The sequence below is a fragment of the Notolepis coatsorum genome (assembly GCF_963971535.1).
Source record: "Notolepis coatsorum genome assembly, chromosome: 20".
Taxonomy (NCBI): Eukaryota; Metazoa; Chordata; class Actinopteri; order Aulopiformes; family Paralepididae; genus Notolepis; species Notolepis coatsorum.
In genome coordinates, this window is record NC_140184.1 from 47,790,204 (window position 1) to 47,807,503 (window position 17,300).

At 43.4% G+C, this 17,300-nt stretch overlaps 1 protein-coding gene across 1 annotated transcript in view; it reads left to right on the forward strand.

Annotated features, from left to right (window-relative positions):
• Window positions 1–568: 568 nt before the first annotated feature.
• The window catches only part of igdcc4 (immunoglobulin superfamily, DCC subclass, member 4), a gene marked incomplete at its 3' end in the record, with an annotated part of 355,876 nt that continues 339,144 nt past the window's right edge, over window positions 569–17,300 (forward strand). Inside the window, exon 1 of the mRNA XM_084337406.1 lies at window positions 569–647. Coding sequence (XP_084193532.1) covers window positions 581–647 — 67 coding nt within the window. The 5' untranslated portion in view covers window positions 569–580. The remainder of the gene's footprint in view (window positions 648–17,300) is intronic.

Consider the following 17,300-nt stretch of genomic DNA (forward strand, 5'->3'; position numbering starts at 1 on the left):
AGAGAGCGGGGCAGCCTGCATGCGGCCGAAACATATACAGCCAAAGCTTTTGCAAAGCAGGTCTGACTGTGGGCAGCATCTTTGCAGGTGACGATTTTATTGGAAAGCGTGGAGCTGGACAAAAAGGGGGTGTGTGATTCAGGCTTTTCAGGACAACACGATTATCCTAAAAACAGGACCTTCTAGTGTCTGGCGAATGTGAGAGAGCATGCGAGTGTAGTGTACGTGTGTAGGCTATTCATGTGTGCGCGCGTGCGTGTATACGCGTGTGTGTGTGTGTGTGTGTGGAGGAGCGGCCAGCCAACACACACACTTAACATTCGTTCACAACATGGCGATGAAGCGCCGAGAGACACGACGGCTCTCCCCCGACTAATGCGAGCGTATTCTTTTCCACAAGGCAAGGAGGGGACTATTGCCAAAGAGACATAAACAACCTAATATAGGCTACTACTTCACAACACCGGAGGGGACACTAGCGGATTCCAATATACATGTTGCTATAACGGCATCACGTTAGCCGTGCTGTATAAAGACACACACGCTGCTTTACCCCGCTGCTGGAAATCAAAGGCTTTACATGGCGGTGGACAGTACATGGGTGCTCTGTCTACTTTCGCTGGCGTTCTGTGGTCCATCCAAGCAAGGTAAACCTGTCTAGCTTCACCGTATGCATGCTTTCCAGGGAAAGTGCATGGTCTCTAGGCTAGTGTGTGGGACACTTACAGTCCGATTAGTCCGAACATGCCAGGTGGTGTTTTGATAAAAGAGGTAGTAAAAGTGGGGGCTTAATTTGCACCTTGCTTCGTTGGGGTTCTGCAATTCAAACGTGTTCACCTCACATAGCCTCTGCCTCTCCCCGGTCCGATAATGGCTCGTGTTCCGATTCATCGCTATGTCTGTGGACACGCTAATTGTTTATAGGCATCATCGCCAGCTACAAAGTTGCAGCACATTGCCCGCTGGAGCCGATGCAACAATGTAGCCAGTGGCACATTTCACTCAGAGTGTTGCCGTGGGGCCCCGAGGTCTCTGAAAGTATATAGACCGATGGTTCTGAACCCTTTTCGTGTCAAGAACCCCCACAATTCGACACACACTTGATACGATTTTGTTCCAGGGACCCCCATCTGAGAAAATACTTGTTGTTAGATATTAATTATTCCAGAATTCCATAACTGGCAGTGGTTGGACAGGTTGGACATAGAGTGCAACCTGAGTAGTCATTATTTTATGCTTCCTCTCATTTGGGCTATACTTCTAGTGAATAACTTTTTTGTGAAATTAACTACTATTTTGGGAAATTGTTTAAAATATTCCCCATGTATATGGGGACACCCTGGAACCCTCTCAAGGACCCCCGGGGGTCCCCGGACCCCACTTTGAGAATGGCTGGTACTATAGACTACCCATTTGCGGGGAGCCCGGGATCAAACGAAAGTATGGATCTTATGTTTTGGTAGGCCTTAGCTACTTATTTCAGAATAATCGCTTGGCAAATGAAACATCGTCAGACCTTTCTTTGATACTATAGAGTCCAAGGGGATATGGGGCTGGGGCTACACATTTTGTTTTCACATAGCAAGTTGGTTTTAAAAGGTAGGATATAACACTATAAACAGATAATTTCATCAGCAGTGCCTGTTGTCCTACAATTCCATTTTCATATCTAAATGATTTGAGACAGACAAGGCCACGTGCCTTGAGTGAAGTGGTAGGACTGAACTTCCTCTATAACCAGATCAGTTTCACAGACATTGCGTTGGTCTAGGAATCGGATAGAATGAAAACGGAGTGAATTGAGAGCAATGGGAGACACACAAGCGGCGAGGAGTGGGGTAGACTAGCCACACTATTTACATGACAAATACCTACGAAGAAGCACCAGTCCCGGTCCCTATCTGGGCTAAGACATAATGTTCCCAGTATAGCCTTTGAGGCTACAAAAGGAAGATATGGGGTTAACAGTGGGGACATCCTGAGTGGAGCAGGCTTCAGTAGGCCATAGGATTGTATTGGGCTGACACGCATTACACTGGATCATTTTTTTGGGTAAAAAAAATTGGCTCACAATCACTATGCTAATTTTAATTTAGCTGATTTTGGCCTTGTACTGCAGGCATACCACTGTGGGAAATGAGGTGGCAAGCCACATCACTGTTATCTGTCAAGTGTAATTACTAGATCATTAGCCTACCTGTCTGTGCCACAATGACACCCCCCCCCATACCATATAAACTCTGAACTCCACTGCCTATACCCATGGCTCTGTTACCCATACAGTACACACTTTGAACTCTGTTGCCTATACTTTATACCTACCTACTGCTTTCACTGTCTACAGCTGCCCTACACTGTAATCATAATAATCATAACTACCTACCTCATACTATAGTCTACCCATATAACTCTATATGATACAGTAGCATGTACAATAGTATTGTATACTATACATTTATATATTAATTTACATTGACCACTTATTTACCAGATCTGTCTGAATATACCTGCATATATAATCCTTCTATATACCTACTTATACACCTGCATATAACCCATATAACTCTGTAGCAGGGGAGGAAACTAACTTTTTGGCTTACCAGCCAACTGGCGAGTATCTGATTTTTTTTACCAGCCAAACAGATTTTTTACCAGACAAAAAAAATCGCTAATTGTGATAATTACTTCTTTGTACATCTTCGTCTAAATTGATTTTCAATCATAGTGAATTAATCACACTGTCTCTACTCTTCAAAATATTACATCATTAAATCACATATTAACATGAAAAAGGGAACTATTCTGGACTGGGTTGGGCTGAACTGGGCAGTGAAAGATGCTGGGTTGGGCTGGTCTAGGTTATACTGAATGATGAATTGAAAATGAATTGAAAATGGGGGACCCTGATGTAAACAAGACGAAAGTCTTTCTCTGGTCTGCATCCCCTTAACAATTGCATGTATTGAGCCGTACTGTACTGTACCCATTCGCCATTCTGCAATCTGTTAAATAAAGTTTTCATTCATTCATTCATCACAGCTCAACTACTAGGAATGTGTGTCTGACTCTTAAAGGATAACTCCACTATTTTGGGAAATTAGCTTATTTAACATCTTCCCTGGAGTTAGACAAGAAGATGCATACCTTTTTTGTCTCTGTGCGTGCATTTTAGCTTTGGGAATAGATGCTCCGTTAGCATAGCTTAGCTTCATCACTGGAAGTGAGGCAGGACAGTAGCCTTACAGTGCCTTACAGTGTATTGCAAGGTCTGACATTGACCAAACTTGATATGCATGACCTTGGTGGGCTCTAGGTCAACTCCTGAAAAGGGGGTCAATGTCAGACTTTGCAATCAAAAGTTAGGGGGCTAATAACCCTTGCCATAATTTCAGTGCGCCCCGAACTTTTGATTGCAAGGTCTGACATTGACCCCCTTTTCAGGAGTTGACCTAGAGCCCACCAAGGTCATGCATATCAAGTTTGGTCAATGTCAGACCTTGCAATACACTGTAAGGCACTGTAAGGCTACTGTCCTGCCTCACTTCCAGTGATGAAGCTAAGCTATGCTAACGGAGCATCTATTCCCAAAGCTAAAATGCACGCACAGAGACAAAAAAGGTATGCATCTTCTTGTCTAACTCCAGGGAAGATGTTAAATAAGCTAATTTCCCAAAATAGTGGAGTTATCCTTTAAGTGCAGGAAATATTCATCAGAAAGGGGGGACATGATGGAGGGAGTGGAAAGAGCAGGTTTGACAGGAGCAGGGTTGAAGGGCATATTGGAGTGTGGAGGAAGTGGACAAGGCATTAAGCAAACAGGACTGAAATGGGGGACCCTGATGTAAACAAGACGAAAGTCCTTCTCTGGTCTGCATCCCCTTAACAATTGTGTGTATTGAGCTGTACTGTATTGTACCCATTCTGCAATCTGTTAATAAAGTTTTCAATCAATCAATCAATACTGGGTTGGGCTGGTTTAGGTTGGACTGAGTTGGGCAGTGAAAGAACCAAGCATTTCACTGTAATGTAATAGCTAAATAAAACAACTTGAACTTGACTTGTTACATTTGCACTCTGGTTGTATGCCAAATGTATTCTGGTTGTACTGTACTTGTGCTGTAAGATGACAATACATTGGAACCGAATCGACAACGCTAGGGGTTCAGCAGGTGTATTCTGAATGCCAAGTATGACAACATCACCGTTGTGAAGGGCATATGGGCGAGTGGTGATATGGGGGGAAACCCGGTAATAATAAAATGTCACTCGGCTGCATTTAAGCAAAGCCGCTCAGTATAGTCGTCCACTATGTTGAATGCGCGTTATGGTAGCTTGTTACATGCTAGGTAGCTAGCCGGCTAATGCTGGTTGACTTGTCATTCTCATCCGACTCGAAGGAGACGCGTCGCGTGCTGTTGTTCGCCCCCATGTCAGACCGCACTGATATCCGAAAGCGACGACTCTACATGCAATTATTTTCATCCACTGATGTGTTTTTGTCTAAGTTTGTCTACGTTGTCAAGCCGGCTGCCGGTGGCAGGAGTCTGTAGGTCCGCGCGCAGTGATCTGTCCACTTCCCCTAGATGGGCGGCATCTTCTAGAAAATGAGTGTTCATTGGAGGAGCTTAGAGCGCATCTGTACAACGATGATGTTCATTGGTTATGGTCGGATTATTATGAGGCGCAAATGGGAGGAATCAAGGGGGGAGTCAGAGTTCGGCTTGTGCCAGTGAGCGAATCAGCAGATTGCAGAATGATTTTTCTGTTTTGTTTTGTAATTACTAGTACTCGCCAGACTGGCGAGTGCTCTTCATGAATTACTCGCCAAACATAAAAAATACTCGCAATTGGCGAGTAAAGTGGCCTAATTTCCTCCCCTGCTCTGTAGCATGTACAATAATGCTGTATACCGTATATATATATATTTTTTTACTGTATATATACATCTGTCTGTACATACCGGCATATAATAATTTGTACATATCTATAGATACTATATCTTAGGGATGCCCCGATCGATCGGCCACCGATCGTTATCGGCCGATACTCAGTATAAATATGCAATCTGTGAATTCCGATAATTAGTCATATTCGCCGATAGCGGAAACCGATCAAGCGAAGCTCTCACTCGCTGTCTGTCTCAGACACACACGACCTGCAAACTGCCGCTGCTCCTCCTCCCTAGCCCCGCCCGCCCCCGTGTAGAGTTTGTAAACAAAGAGGTGCGGCTCCTCTGCTCGAGTCTGTAGTGCACTGCATTCGACCTGCGCTAACGTTAGCTACCTAGCTATCGTTACTGTTTAAACAAAATTACCCAGTCAACTATTCACGTTTAGTAGGCATTGTCTAACGGTATTTAGCCGGCTAGCTACCGATAGCTCCTGATATCAACAAATGATCCAGAAAGTCTAGTAGTTCATGTTCATACCTCAGTTAGCTTGCGTTAGCTGACGTTCGTTTACTGTTCAAAACGAAATGTCCCATTGAACTAAAGTTCTGTCTTAACGTCATCTAGCCGGCTAGCAGTAGCTACAGATAGCTCTTGATATCAATGTCTTATAACATTGATTTAATGCGTATTCGAGCTGAGGGCTTGCTGAATGTGAAACGACCAAAGCACTTAACGTTACCAATGGGGTCCCGCTGCAGCGCCGGAGAATCCTTTTGAGCTGGGCTACTAGAGTACACACAGACAGTGGAGCTGTTTGCAGATAGTGAGCATTTTGACTTGTTGCGTGGTGGCGATGTCTCGCAGTCGCAGATAATACAAGTACAAGTCTAATTATATAATATATATATTTTATAAAAAAAAAAAAAAAAAAAACTTTTTATATAAAATAATTTTTAATTTCTTTTTAATCAAAAACAATCGGTATCGGATCGGTATCGGCCGATATGGATCACGACGATCGGTGATCGGTATCGGTGGCAAAAAACGTGATCGGGGCATCCCTACTATATCTGTATTCAGGCATTCATACTTGTATCTGTACGTATCGCTTATCTTCTCTTACTACTGTTATGGTTTGTAACCGACCCCAATCGCACAACACAAGACAGGTATGAGAGTAAGCCAAAACAGGGCATTTATTTCTTACATAACAAAAAGCGGCACAGTCCCTTTAAGGGAAAACACAAAAACACTAGAGTCAAGGAAATATGGAAAAGCGGCACTGTGCCTTTAAGAGGCGAACAGGCTAAGGGACTAAGGCTAAGGGCCAGGGCTAATGACCAGGGCTAAGTGTCAGGGCCAGGACCAGGGGCACTGGAGAGGGGGACAGGGACAGAGGCCCGGAGAGGCGGGCTGGAGACAGGGACAGAGAACAGGGTTAAGGCCTTGGACAGGGCGAGGGCCAGAGCTGCTTACAGGGATGAGGACAGGGTTCCGACGGCGGAGGCCTGGCACGGGAACAGGGGCCCGAAGGCGGAGGCCTGGCACGGGAACAGGGGCCCGACGGCGGAGGCCTGGCACGGGGACCAGGGGCCCGACGGCGGAGGCCTGGCACAGGGACAGGGGCCCGACGGCGGAGGCCTGGCACGGGGATCCTCCTCCTCCTCTTCGGATGCTGCAGACGGGCAGCGCAGAACAAAGGGGGTCCCAGGGGACCGGGATGGGAACACGCCGTCCTCCCGTGGAATACTAGGGAGCGACGACGAGCCTCACCCCAGGAACGAGGATCACGAAGAGACGCCTTCCTCCCGTGGAATCGGGAGCGATGGCGTGCCGCCTTGACGTCTGGAGTGGGAACACTGGAAAACCTCCCGTAGAGAATTAGAGAGCGAAGACGGTGTCCCACTCCAGGCAAACGGCGACAGGTGGTGATGGCTGGGCCGTCGTCTCACGCCGGAGACGCGGCAGGTGATGGTGACGTACAGAATGGTAACGTCCAGAACTCCATGAACACTGAACACAGATACAGATACAGAGTCCAGAACAGAGAATCCAGAACACAGAACGACCCGACAAGGACTGGAGGGGAGTCTGCAACCTATGTACTCTCCCGAGGTGATTGCAAACTCCCAACAGGTGCGTGAAGGTAGAGGAACAGAATGTCCAAGGGTGGGGGCTGGTGAAGAGTAGGAGGCAGGCAAAAGTTCTCACAAGGGTGGGGGCTGGTGAAGGAGAGTAGACAGGGAATGTCCAAAGGTGGGGGCTGGTGAGGAGAGGACAGGGAAATAAGGTCCAGGGAAACAGGCGAATCCTCACAACTACGCTGCTGGCCAGGTCTTTATACCTGCGTGTCACTGTACATATTAATACTACAACCATGTATACATCTGATTAGCACTATTACTCAGTAGTACTAATATAATATATATATTCTATACCCAATTTAATCACCTGTACATTGCATTTTACTATTACACTTTACTGTTACATTTGCACTCTGGTTGGATGCCAAACTTATTTTCGTTGTGCTGTACTTGTGCTGTATAATGACAATACATTATAATCAAATCTAATCTAATCTGTAATAAAGTAATAAATAATAAAGGCTATTATTAACCCTTTCACTGCCACACTACCGAACAGAAGGTTAACCCTGTCACTGCCACACACACCAAAGGGTTAACCCTTTCACTACCACGATGTGATAGTAAAGGGTTGACCTTCTGTAGTGTGGCAGTGAAAGGGTTAACAAGGGTTAACAAGACTAGGACATTGAGGACAACTGCAACTGTGGTGTGTGTGTGGGAGGAAGTTATTCACACACACACACACACACACACACACACACACACACACACACACACACACACACACACACACACACACACACACACACACACTAAGATGTATACTGACTTGAATCTTCACTGCATAGCCAGGTGTGAGAGAGAGAGAGTGTGTGTGTTTACATTTCGTAAACAGGCGTTTAGAAGTATCATCAATTGTTAATAATGTTAATAATGAATAAAAAGTGGGTGGAGCTCTAAAGCTGGCGCTCCTCCTCTAAATACCTCCAGAAGAGCAATAGACACCACTGTGCCTCAGTGGAACTCACTAAGTGGGCCTGGAGACAGGGGAGGAAACTAACTTTTTGGCTTACCAGCCAACTGGCGAGTATATGATTTTTTTTTACCAGCCAAACAGATTTTTTACCAGCCATAAATAAATGGTCTTTTTCTAAATTTATTTTCAATCATAGTAATAATCACACCGTGTCTCTACTCTTTAAAATATTTATTACCATAAAACATTAATAAGTGTCTCTACTCTTCACAATATTTGCATAATACATATATTAACACTTTAAGTGCCAAAAACGTGTTTAGGCGTCCTTCCCCGCCATGCTCAAGTTGCCGAGGAACGCCGTAACTCGTCTTTAATATCAATATTTCAAAAATCTGTGATCGGGGGGCGCCCCAGTGGCGAACCACATAACGCGCTCAGCCGCGACACGGCCGACCCGGGTTCGACTCCCGAACCCGTCGTTATTTGCCGAATGTCTTCCCCCCACTCTGTCTCCCATTCCTCCTCTGTCTCTCTCTACTGGACTGCCCAGTAGCAATAAAGCGATAAAACGCCAAAAAATTAATCTTAAAAAAAAAAAATCTGTGATCGGAATCATATTTTCCATCCGCAGCCTTCACACACAGTTCTGAGCTCCTCTCAATCCTCTAGCGGTTCAAGAGCGCCATCTGGTGGCCGATCGGCAGAAGCGCCAAACAGGAAGTTATGTGGATGAAGTGCTGATCACCCATATTACTTCCGGGCACTCGCTATAGGTCCCGGGACTCCATCTTGATACACTGGATCGATCGGTTGCAAATAACTCGATAAACAACATGATTTGGACGTATATAGTATTATACAACCTGGAAATGGACCGGGTATTTCGACATCCCATAATGGAAAACTGTCTACCCCACGCTGATCGCCCAACGGCCCGCGGAGACTGGGGTGAGTTTTAGCGTGTAATATTACCGTGTTCGACACTAACTGCTATGATGAACATTTGACCCACATTAGATGAATGGTATAACGCTGCCCACGGAATTATAAACGCCCCCTCGCCCATCCGGTCAACATCAGATGACGTGTAGTAACTTCCAGAAGTCCGTCCAGTTGGATTTTTTTATATCGCGCCGATTGCTATCAAACTGTATTTGATCATCAATATAATGCATTTGGGGCTATAAATCACGTTCTGGAGAAAGCTGCAGAAAGAGATGAAAACATACTTATACTTTAGATCATATTTTAGTATGAATATGTGAATGAAAAAGTTTAACGTTCATACACCCTGAACAATACATATAGGACATTGAATGGGCCCTAATAATGGCAATTTAGCAATAGAATTAAAAAAGTTATAGCCCTGCAAAGAAGGGGAACTTCTCCATAGACAAATAGAGCTGGCAAGGCTAGTCTTAAATTGGTTCTTAATGCTAGTAAGACAAAGTTTATGTTATTTTCAAGAGCAAGGAATATTAACCTTGATGATGTGAGGATATCTACTAGGGCTGTCTTAAATGCTTCGAAGCTTCGAACGTTCGATTCGATGGCACAAGCTTCGAACATAAAAAAAAAAATCGAAGTTTAAAAAAAATAAATAATCAAAAAAAAATGTGTTCAATTTTTTTTTTTTTACTTCGATTTGTGTGTGTGTGTAGGTGTGTGTGTGTGTGTGTGTGTGTGTGTGTGTGTGTGTGTGTGTGTGAACTACCCATCCCAGTTAGGACAGCCGAATCCCGTCCAATCTTTCGCCGTCGACTAAAGACTCACTTCTTCAACCATTATCTGAAATGATAAAAAAAATAAATAAAAAATCTAACCGTGACTAACCTTACTGTCATGCACTTGTCCTAATAAACTAACCTACACTGTAACACGCAACACTTTGATGAACATTGTTACTCAGCTAACATTTAGATAAGGTGCTACTGAGATGTTTTGGTGAGTTCTTTGTTTTTTTGTGGAAGTTGCCCTTCTTAAAAATGCATGAACATTCACTGATAATTGGTCTGTAGTGGAGTCTACAAGGTCTACATTGCCGGACCATGTAGAATCCGGACCTTGTAGACTGACATAATTCTGTGCATAGTTTAGTCTACACAGGCCATATTTCAAATAATCAAAATCTTACTTCATTCATCTTAAACATTCTTGATTTGGGGGATTGGTAGTTCCCATGAAATCTGAAGTTGTTCAAACGACAACAGCGATCCACCTTGAATTAAATCACACAGCCGAGTGAAACCTTGTTGGATGCGTCAGTCACGAAAGGGGCTACTTAATTAATGAATCCAACCCACTTTATTTATAGAGCACATTTAAAAACAGCTTTATTTCGGATACAAGTCCGGCAGAGAGGAAGGATGGGAGAGAGATATGGGGAAGACATTCAGCGAAGGTCGCCGGGTCCGGGCGCCCCTATAGTTATGCAATTATGTACTAAATGATTTGTTCTCATATATTGGGGTCACTGGGTCAATATATATTTATTATTTAGTGGTCATTGGGGAAAGAAAACGCTATAGGAACCATGTTGTAATTTGAAACATTCAATATTTGTAAATCATCATAGATGGCTTATAAAATGGCAAAGCAGCACAAAACACACACATGTATATAACCGTTTACACTTAAGCAGGTTTGTCTTTGTTTTTGTAATAACACCTATAAACGTGTTACAATATCAACAGCATATCCAACAATACGTTTTTTTCTTTTTTACGTGTTCATTTTGAATGATTATTTAAGTCAGTAGTGTAGTCAGGACATAAGTAAGGGTGCATGACCCCCCCCGTGTGTTTGTGTTTGAGTGTGGGGTGGGGTTGGGGGTGGTGAGGTGAGGTTGGGTGGGGTGGGTGGGTGGGAAAGTGGAACAGGAATGTCATGGGTGGTGGTGGTTGTGGGGTTATTATGGGAACTGGAGCTGACGAGTGGGGGCAGGGGGTGATATTAGGGCAGCGATGAATTGAAGGGGGGAGCCAACTAGAGTTCGGGGGCAAGGGGCATTGCTACATCAGATCCACAAACAAAGAGCTTGTTTTTTCCATTCCAAAGATCAAATGAAAATATGTCAACTCTGCTGAACCCGTCACGACCAAATGAATGCTGGGAGAGTGTGTGAGTGTCTGTGTGTGTTTATACAAGCGTGGCTTCGTGGCTCATCATGGCCAATGGCCATGCGGAAAGACTTGTAACACCGTAGTCCTGTATGACTCACTAATCTGTTGAAGTCCGACATATTTAATCTCTCCGGTCTTAATGTCCGGTGAAAATAATTCCCTGAGTCTAAGCACAATTTGATTATTTGAATTGTATTAAAGGGGAACTATTTTACTATTTCTTTCACTATTTGGGCACTTTTACACAATTCTTGTGAGTCTATGGAACACCTCTGTAATTTTTTTTTTTTTTTTATTCATTGTTTTGTATTTCTAATCAAGTCCTCAAAAACAGCATTTTTCTACCTCAAGATCTCGAGCCGTTTTGAGCCTGGGCTCCAACCACTGTGTGCAGCTCATCTTGTACCTCGCCATTATCATGCAGCGGTGTCTTTCTGACATCACAAATCATCACATTTTCAGATGACTCAGTTCAGTGAGGGTGAATATTGTGAGAGGAGAATTGGAAGAATGCGCCAATTAGGCTTGGGCGGTATCCTTATTTTCAAACCGGCAAACCTTTATGTTATAATACCCCGGTGCACGGTATTTGACGGTATGACTTTCATTTTCATCAGCGGGGGGGGGGGGGGGGGGGGTGTTACGTGTTACCAAGTAAACAAATCATCGCCAGCTCTCAGAATGATAGTCCCGTCCCGCACCGGTAGAAGCCCGCACCGTTTTAGCGTTAGCATCTAGCCTATAGCCATGGCAGACTATTTGATTCCTTAAGGGCTAGAAATTGCCTGGGTTTTGGTCATATGCTCCCGAAATGCTCCCGTTGTTTGGCTACTTCTATGTGCAGTAAAAACTACTCGAATGCTTTATAACCTAGCCATTGATTTAGTTCAGGGTAATCCAAGATTAGCCGCAGAGCTAACGCTACTAACGTGAGCTAACGCTATTTATTCAAGCTCAGTAGCTCACAGAGAGAGATAAACAGCTGACAGCGGATAGTACAGGACGGTACAAATACAATAAAAAGGCGGGTGGGGGCTGTTGTGTAAACCTTGTACTCTTTAGTTCACATATAATAAGAGACTGATTGCTCCACAAGGACCACAACAACACTGCTCTCGTCACAACGCTTTACGGTATTTTCACAGCACTGTCGCAACATTACACCGTTGTGACCCACTCGCTCCACTAGAGCGGTCTCGCCCTCTGCTGGCGAGTGTGTGCACTACACTCAGTGTGTGCACTACACTCAAAACTCCGTTTCACTGTTATAGAAACTGAAGCGCATCTGTGATTTTGACGGTGACGGACGGTATTGAAAATCAATACCGTAGGTATTTCTAAATACCCTGGTATACCTTAATACCGTCATACCGCCCAAGCCTAGCGCCAATATGAGAATTAGAGACATAGATCATATTAATATAAGTTCACATAGCTAGGAAACAATGCTAAACACTCAAAAAGGCCATTTATAAGATAGTTCCCCTTTAAAATAGGCTAAAATTAAATAGCCTATGCGATGAACGAAACAATCATTACATTTGTTTCATCGTTGCTTCTAATAATGACAACGACTTTGTCAGCGAGAGCTTAGTGCTGGGTGTGCGAGTGCATGTGAAGCTGCAGAGCCGGAGCAGCAGCAGCACAGTGCAGCACAGTGCAGTACTCCAATTCAGCCATTGGCAATTCAGCTGTTTGGTGGGGGGCGCTGCTGTGCGGTCCCCAGATAGAGCCAGAAAAGAGCCAGAAAACAGCTGAATCTGCTGCTCTGCATCGACATAAGTCGCAAATAAGTCGTTGGGAGGTGGAGAGAGAGAGAGTCGTCACGCAAACCCACGATAATGTTGCCGTCTCTCTCTGCCAAATTTCTCAGTTCTTCGCTTGATATAATTAATACAAATGTCCAATATAACGGAATTCGTTAGCTCATAAAAATGTGATTATAACAGACTGCTGTTTATTATTGTATACTGTATTAATGTCAGGCGACTGCCCACAGACACCTATTTGATTTAAAGTCGGCAGCAGCACGGAGTCTCGGGACTTATTTTATTTGGAATATAATGACTTTATACGCAAAAGTAGCCTAGTTTTAAGTAAAAATATTATAAATCTACATGCCTTGATGTCATTCTTTTTGTTTTGTTGTCATTCTTTTGCCTATCAATTGTTTTTAAGCTCAATAAACTCTGACCGGAATTTCTCTCATTTGACCGGTAGATTGAAATCTACCGGACACTGAGGCCGGCAACAATTTTTTCTAACGGAAACCCTGTACTGTACACACGTTGGATCAATATACTTATCGATTTTTTCGAATGGTGATCAGGAATTGGAATATACCATTTGGATACCATCTGATGTCAGGTAAGGAATCTCTATGTTATCAGTGTTAGGATAATCAGACTCGTTTTCACAGAGATATAAGCTTTTTTGTGATATGTGCTCTAGCTGTTTCACTGTAAAATCCATGAGGAAATGAAAGCAGCTATTATCAGCGTGCGGCTCGAACGTGCGTGCGTGCACATATACTATTGATCATCTAGCGTTTATTTGAAAACGATTCATAAATAGGCCGACAAATATCAACGTTCTGGAATATTCCAGTAAAAGGCGATTATCATAGAATAGGTTGTTTTTCACCTGAAAACGGGTGCTTTTCAAAATGCTCTCAAACGGAAATGAAGCGATAAAAAACCAATCTGCCTTGACAACACTGACTGGAAAATGATTCTTTGATAAGCGACGGGCAGATTAGACACATAATTTAAAACATAGATTAGGCGATATTAACGTTAACATTGACGCCGATGGTGGCATTCAAGGGACTAAATGTGAATTAACCCACGGCACTCAAAGTGTTAAAAACAAAAACCTGTGTTTAACCTAGCCATCTATAAAACATCATGCTAAAACTGTGAAACAAATGTCCTACTCCCCTAAAGAAAGAAATACATAGCAAACATGACTCAGTTATGCAATAGTGCTCCTGCTTTTTATTTTGTTAAAATCTTTTAGTTATATATATAATAATAATATAATAATATGACTACAACGATTTCATGACGGCTTCCTGTCCTTGCATTTCCGGTGCAATGCATTGCACGGAGCGAAGGCGTCGGATACCTAACTTAACGTTACATTTTAATCAACAGATTGCTGCTAATTATGGAAACGGAGTAACGCTAACGTTATGTCGAGTTCATACGTGTAGTGTAGTATGAAATCGACAACGTTAACGTTACTCCGTTTCCATGAAGTGTTTAATTAAGTCCATGGAGTTTCCAGTGTTGCTGCCACCGTTGCGTCGCAGATGGATGGTACACTCTGTTAGCTCTGTAGCATTATCACATCTAGCTTTTAATGTGATTTGATTGGTCTTGAACTTCTGGGGCAGGCTGAAGCCAGTCTCACCTGGAATCCCCATTTCACCAGGACGGTGGGCTGTTAAGACCAACCCCATTTAACCCATTCTCCGCCGATGACGTGTTTACACGTCATTCTCCGCCATGCGTCTTTGAGATCAATATTTCATATTTTCGTCATGGTATTCACATTTCACCCACGGAGTCTTGGCTGGTGTTGTAGGACTCCGCTCAACTCTGTAACGCTTCAATACCGCCACCTGGTGGCCGATCGGCGAGTTGCCAAAACCGGAAGTGGCCGGAAGTGCTTAGTCCGTCCCCTATTCCGTCCGGCCACTCGCTATCGCTCGCGGGACTCTATCCAGACACCGTGGATATCGTTCCGTTGCCATAACTCAATAAACAACATGATTGGACGTATATTAGTATTATACAAACCGGAACTGGATCACCTAGATCAGTGGTCGATCTTTGAGACTGTCCTGTAGATCTTTCCATGAAAATTAAAAATTAATTAATAAAAAAATTTTTTTTTTTTTTTTTTTTTTTTAGATCTTACCCTGAGTCCACATTACAGTTCTACTTTTGTTTTGATGTGAAAAGTGATGCTGCACTTAGCACTGACTGAGAAAGTCCACATTACAGTTCTACTTTTGTTTTGATGTGAAAAGTGATGCTGCACTTAGCACTGACTGCACTTAGCACTGACTGAGAAAGTACACATTACAGTTCTACTTTATAAAATGCTAATTGTAAATATGTTTGTCAATGTTAATAATATGAGAAAGTCCACATTACAGTTCTACTTTTGTTTTGATGTGAAAAGTGATGCTGCATAAGATGACTGCACTTAGCACTGACTGAGAAAGTACACATTACAGTTCTACTTTTGTTTTGATGTGAAAAGTGATGCTGCAATTAGCACTGACTGCACTTAGCACTGACTGAGAAAGTACATAATAGTTCTACTTTGACGTTTTAATGTTGGACCAAAGCATTGCATGTAATTAGAATACAGGCAAATAAAAGTCATTTAGTTTAAAGTACAATCTTGGCTGTCTTTTTCTCTCAACGCTTCAATAGGTAGATCTTGCCTTCACCAAAAAAAAAAAAAAGTGATCTTGGGCTTAAAAAGGTTGGTGACCACTGACCTAGATCAACATCACATAACTGGGATCTGTTTGTGCCAGTGTGATCGCCCAACGGTAAGAGGAAGCTGCCGTGAGTTTCAGCGTTTTTGATTATTATTATCCATACAAACTGCTCTGATCTATATATCACCCATACTACATGAATCATTTAACTTCGGTCATTGCATTATAAACGACCCCCCCCCCCCCCCCCCTCCGGTCACCAGCAGATGACCAGTCATGACGTTTAGGATCATGTACAGTTGAAATTTTTAATATAACATTGATCGGTATCAAACTGCATTTGATCATCTAATATATGCATTTATGGCTATATCTCACATTCTATGAAATACAGCAGAAAACGATAAAAACATATTTATACTCTGGACGGTATTTTAGTATGAATGTGTGAATGAAAAAGTAAATCGTTCCTACATCCTGAACGATAGATAATTGATGTTGAATGGGCCATAGTAATGTCAATTTAGCAATACAATTTAAAAAGTTATAGCCCTGCAAAGAAGGTGAACATCTCCATTAGGGCTGGGCGATATATCGAGTATACTCGATGTATTGCGGCTTGTTCTACGTGAGATCTAGTAAATTACTATATCGTGAACATCGAGTATATGTTGTCACATCGCGGCTGATATGAGACTTGCTTTAGTGCAGAGCGTTCCTCTCATTTCATTATAGACAGACCAGCACGGACCTTAAATGACATGCAATTGTAATTTCATTACACAGACCAGCACGGACCTTCAATGACATGCAATGGGCTAACGTTAGCTGCTAAATTAAACCATAATAGGCTAAGCTAACTAGCGTTAGCTCTTAGCTGCTAGCGTTAGCTCAAGATAGATAGATAGATAGATACTTTATTAATCCCCTTGGGGAAATTCAGGGTATCTCGCAGCTCACATAGTATACAGACATTGACCGTTCCCATACAGTTATTGCACGTTATGTCTGCATCATGAATTAAAAATAAGTACATGATAAAATTCAATTAAATCATACCCATCAATATTAAATATGAGCGTGATTAGATAAAAGCAGGTGTATAAAAAACAGGTGTAAAAACAGGTGTAAAGACAGGTGTAAAAACAGGTAAAAACAGGTGTGTGTGGGTCAGAGGTCAGGTCCCCCGCACTATAATACGCTGTTGTACAGTCTGATGGCTGTGGGGACAAAGGACCTCCTGTGCCGCTCAGTCCGTGAGTGCAGGGAGATGAGCCGTCCGCTGCGACTGCTGCTCTGCCCCACCAGGGTGTGGTGGAGAGGGTGGTTGGTATTGCCCATGATGGCCAGCAGCTTGCTCTGAGTGCGGCTCTCCACCACGGTCCCCAGTGGGTCCAGTCTCCTCCCTACCACTGAGCCAGCCTTCTTGACCAGCTTATCCAGCCGTCTGGTATCCCTGGCCGTGGTATTACCACCCCAACAGACAGCGGCGTAGAGGAGCACACTTGACACCACTGCCTGATAAAACATAAACAACATTTCCCCACACACATTAAAAGACCTGAGCCTCCTAAGGAAGAACAGCCTGCTCTGTCCTTTCTTGTAAAGCGCTTCCGCGTTAGCAGCCCAGGCCAGCTTATCGTCCAGGTGCACGCCTAAATATTTGTATGTCTGCACCGTCGCAATGTTGTTTCCTCGTATGCTGACTGGTTGCAGAGGTGGTTTCGACCTGCGGAAATCCAGTACCATCTCCTTGGTCTTT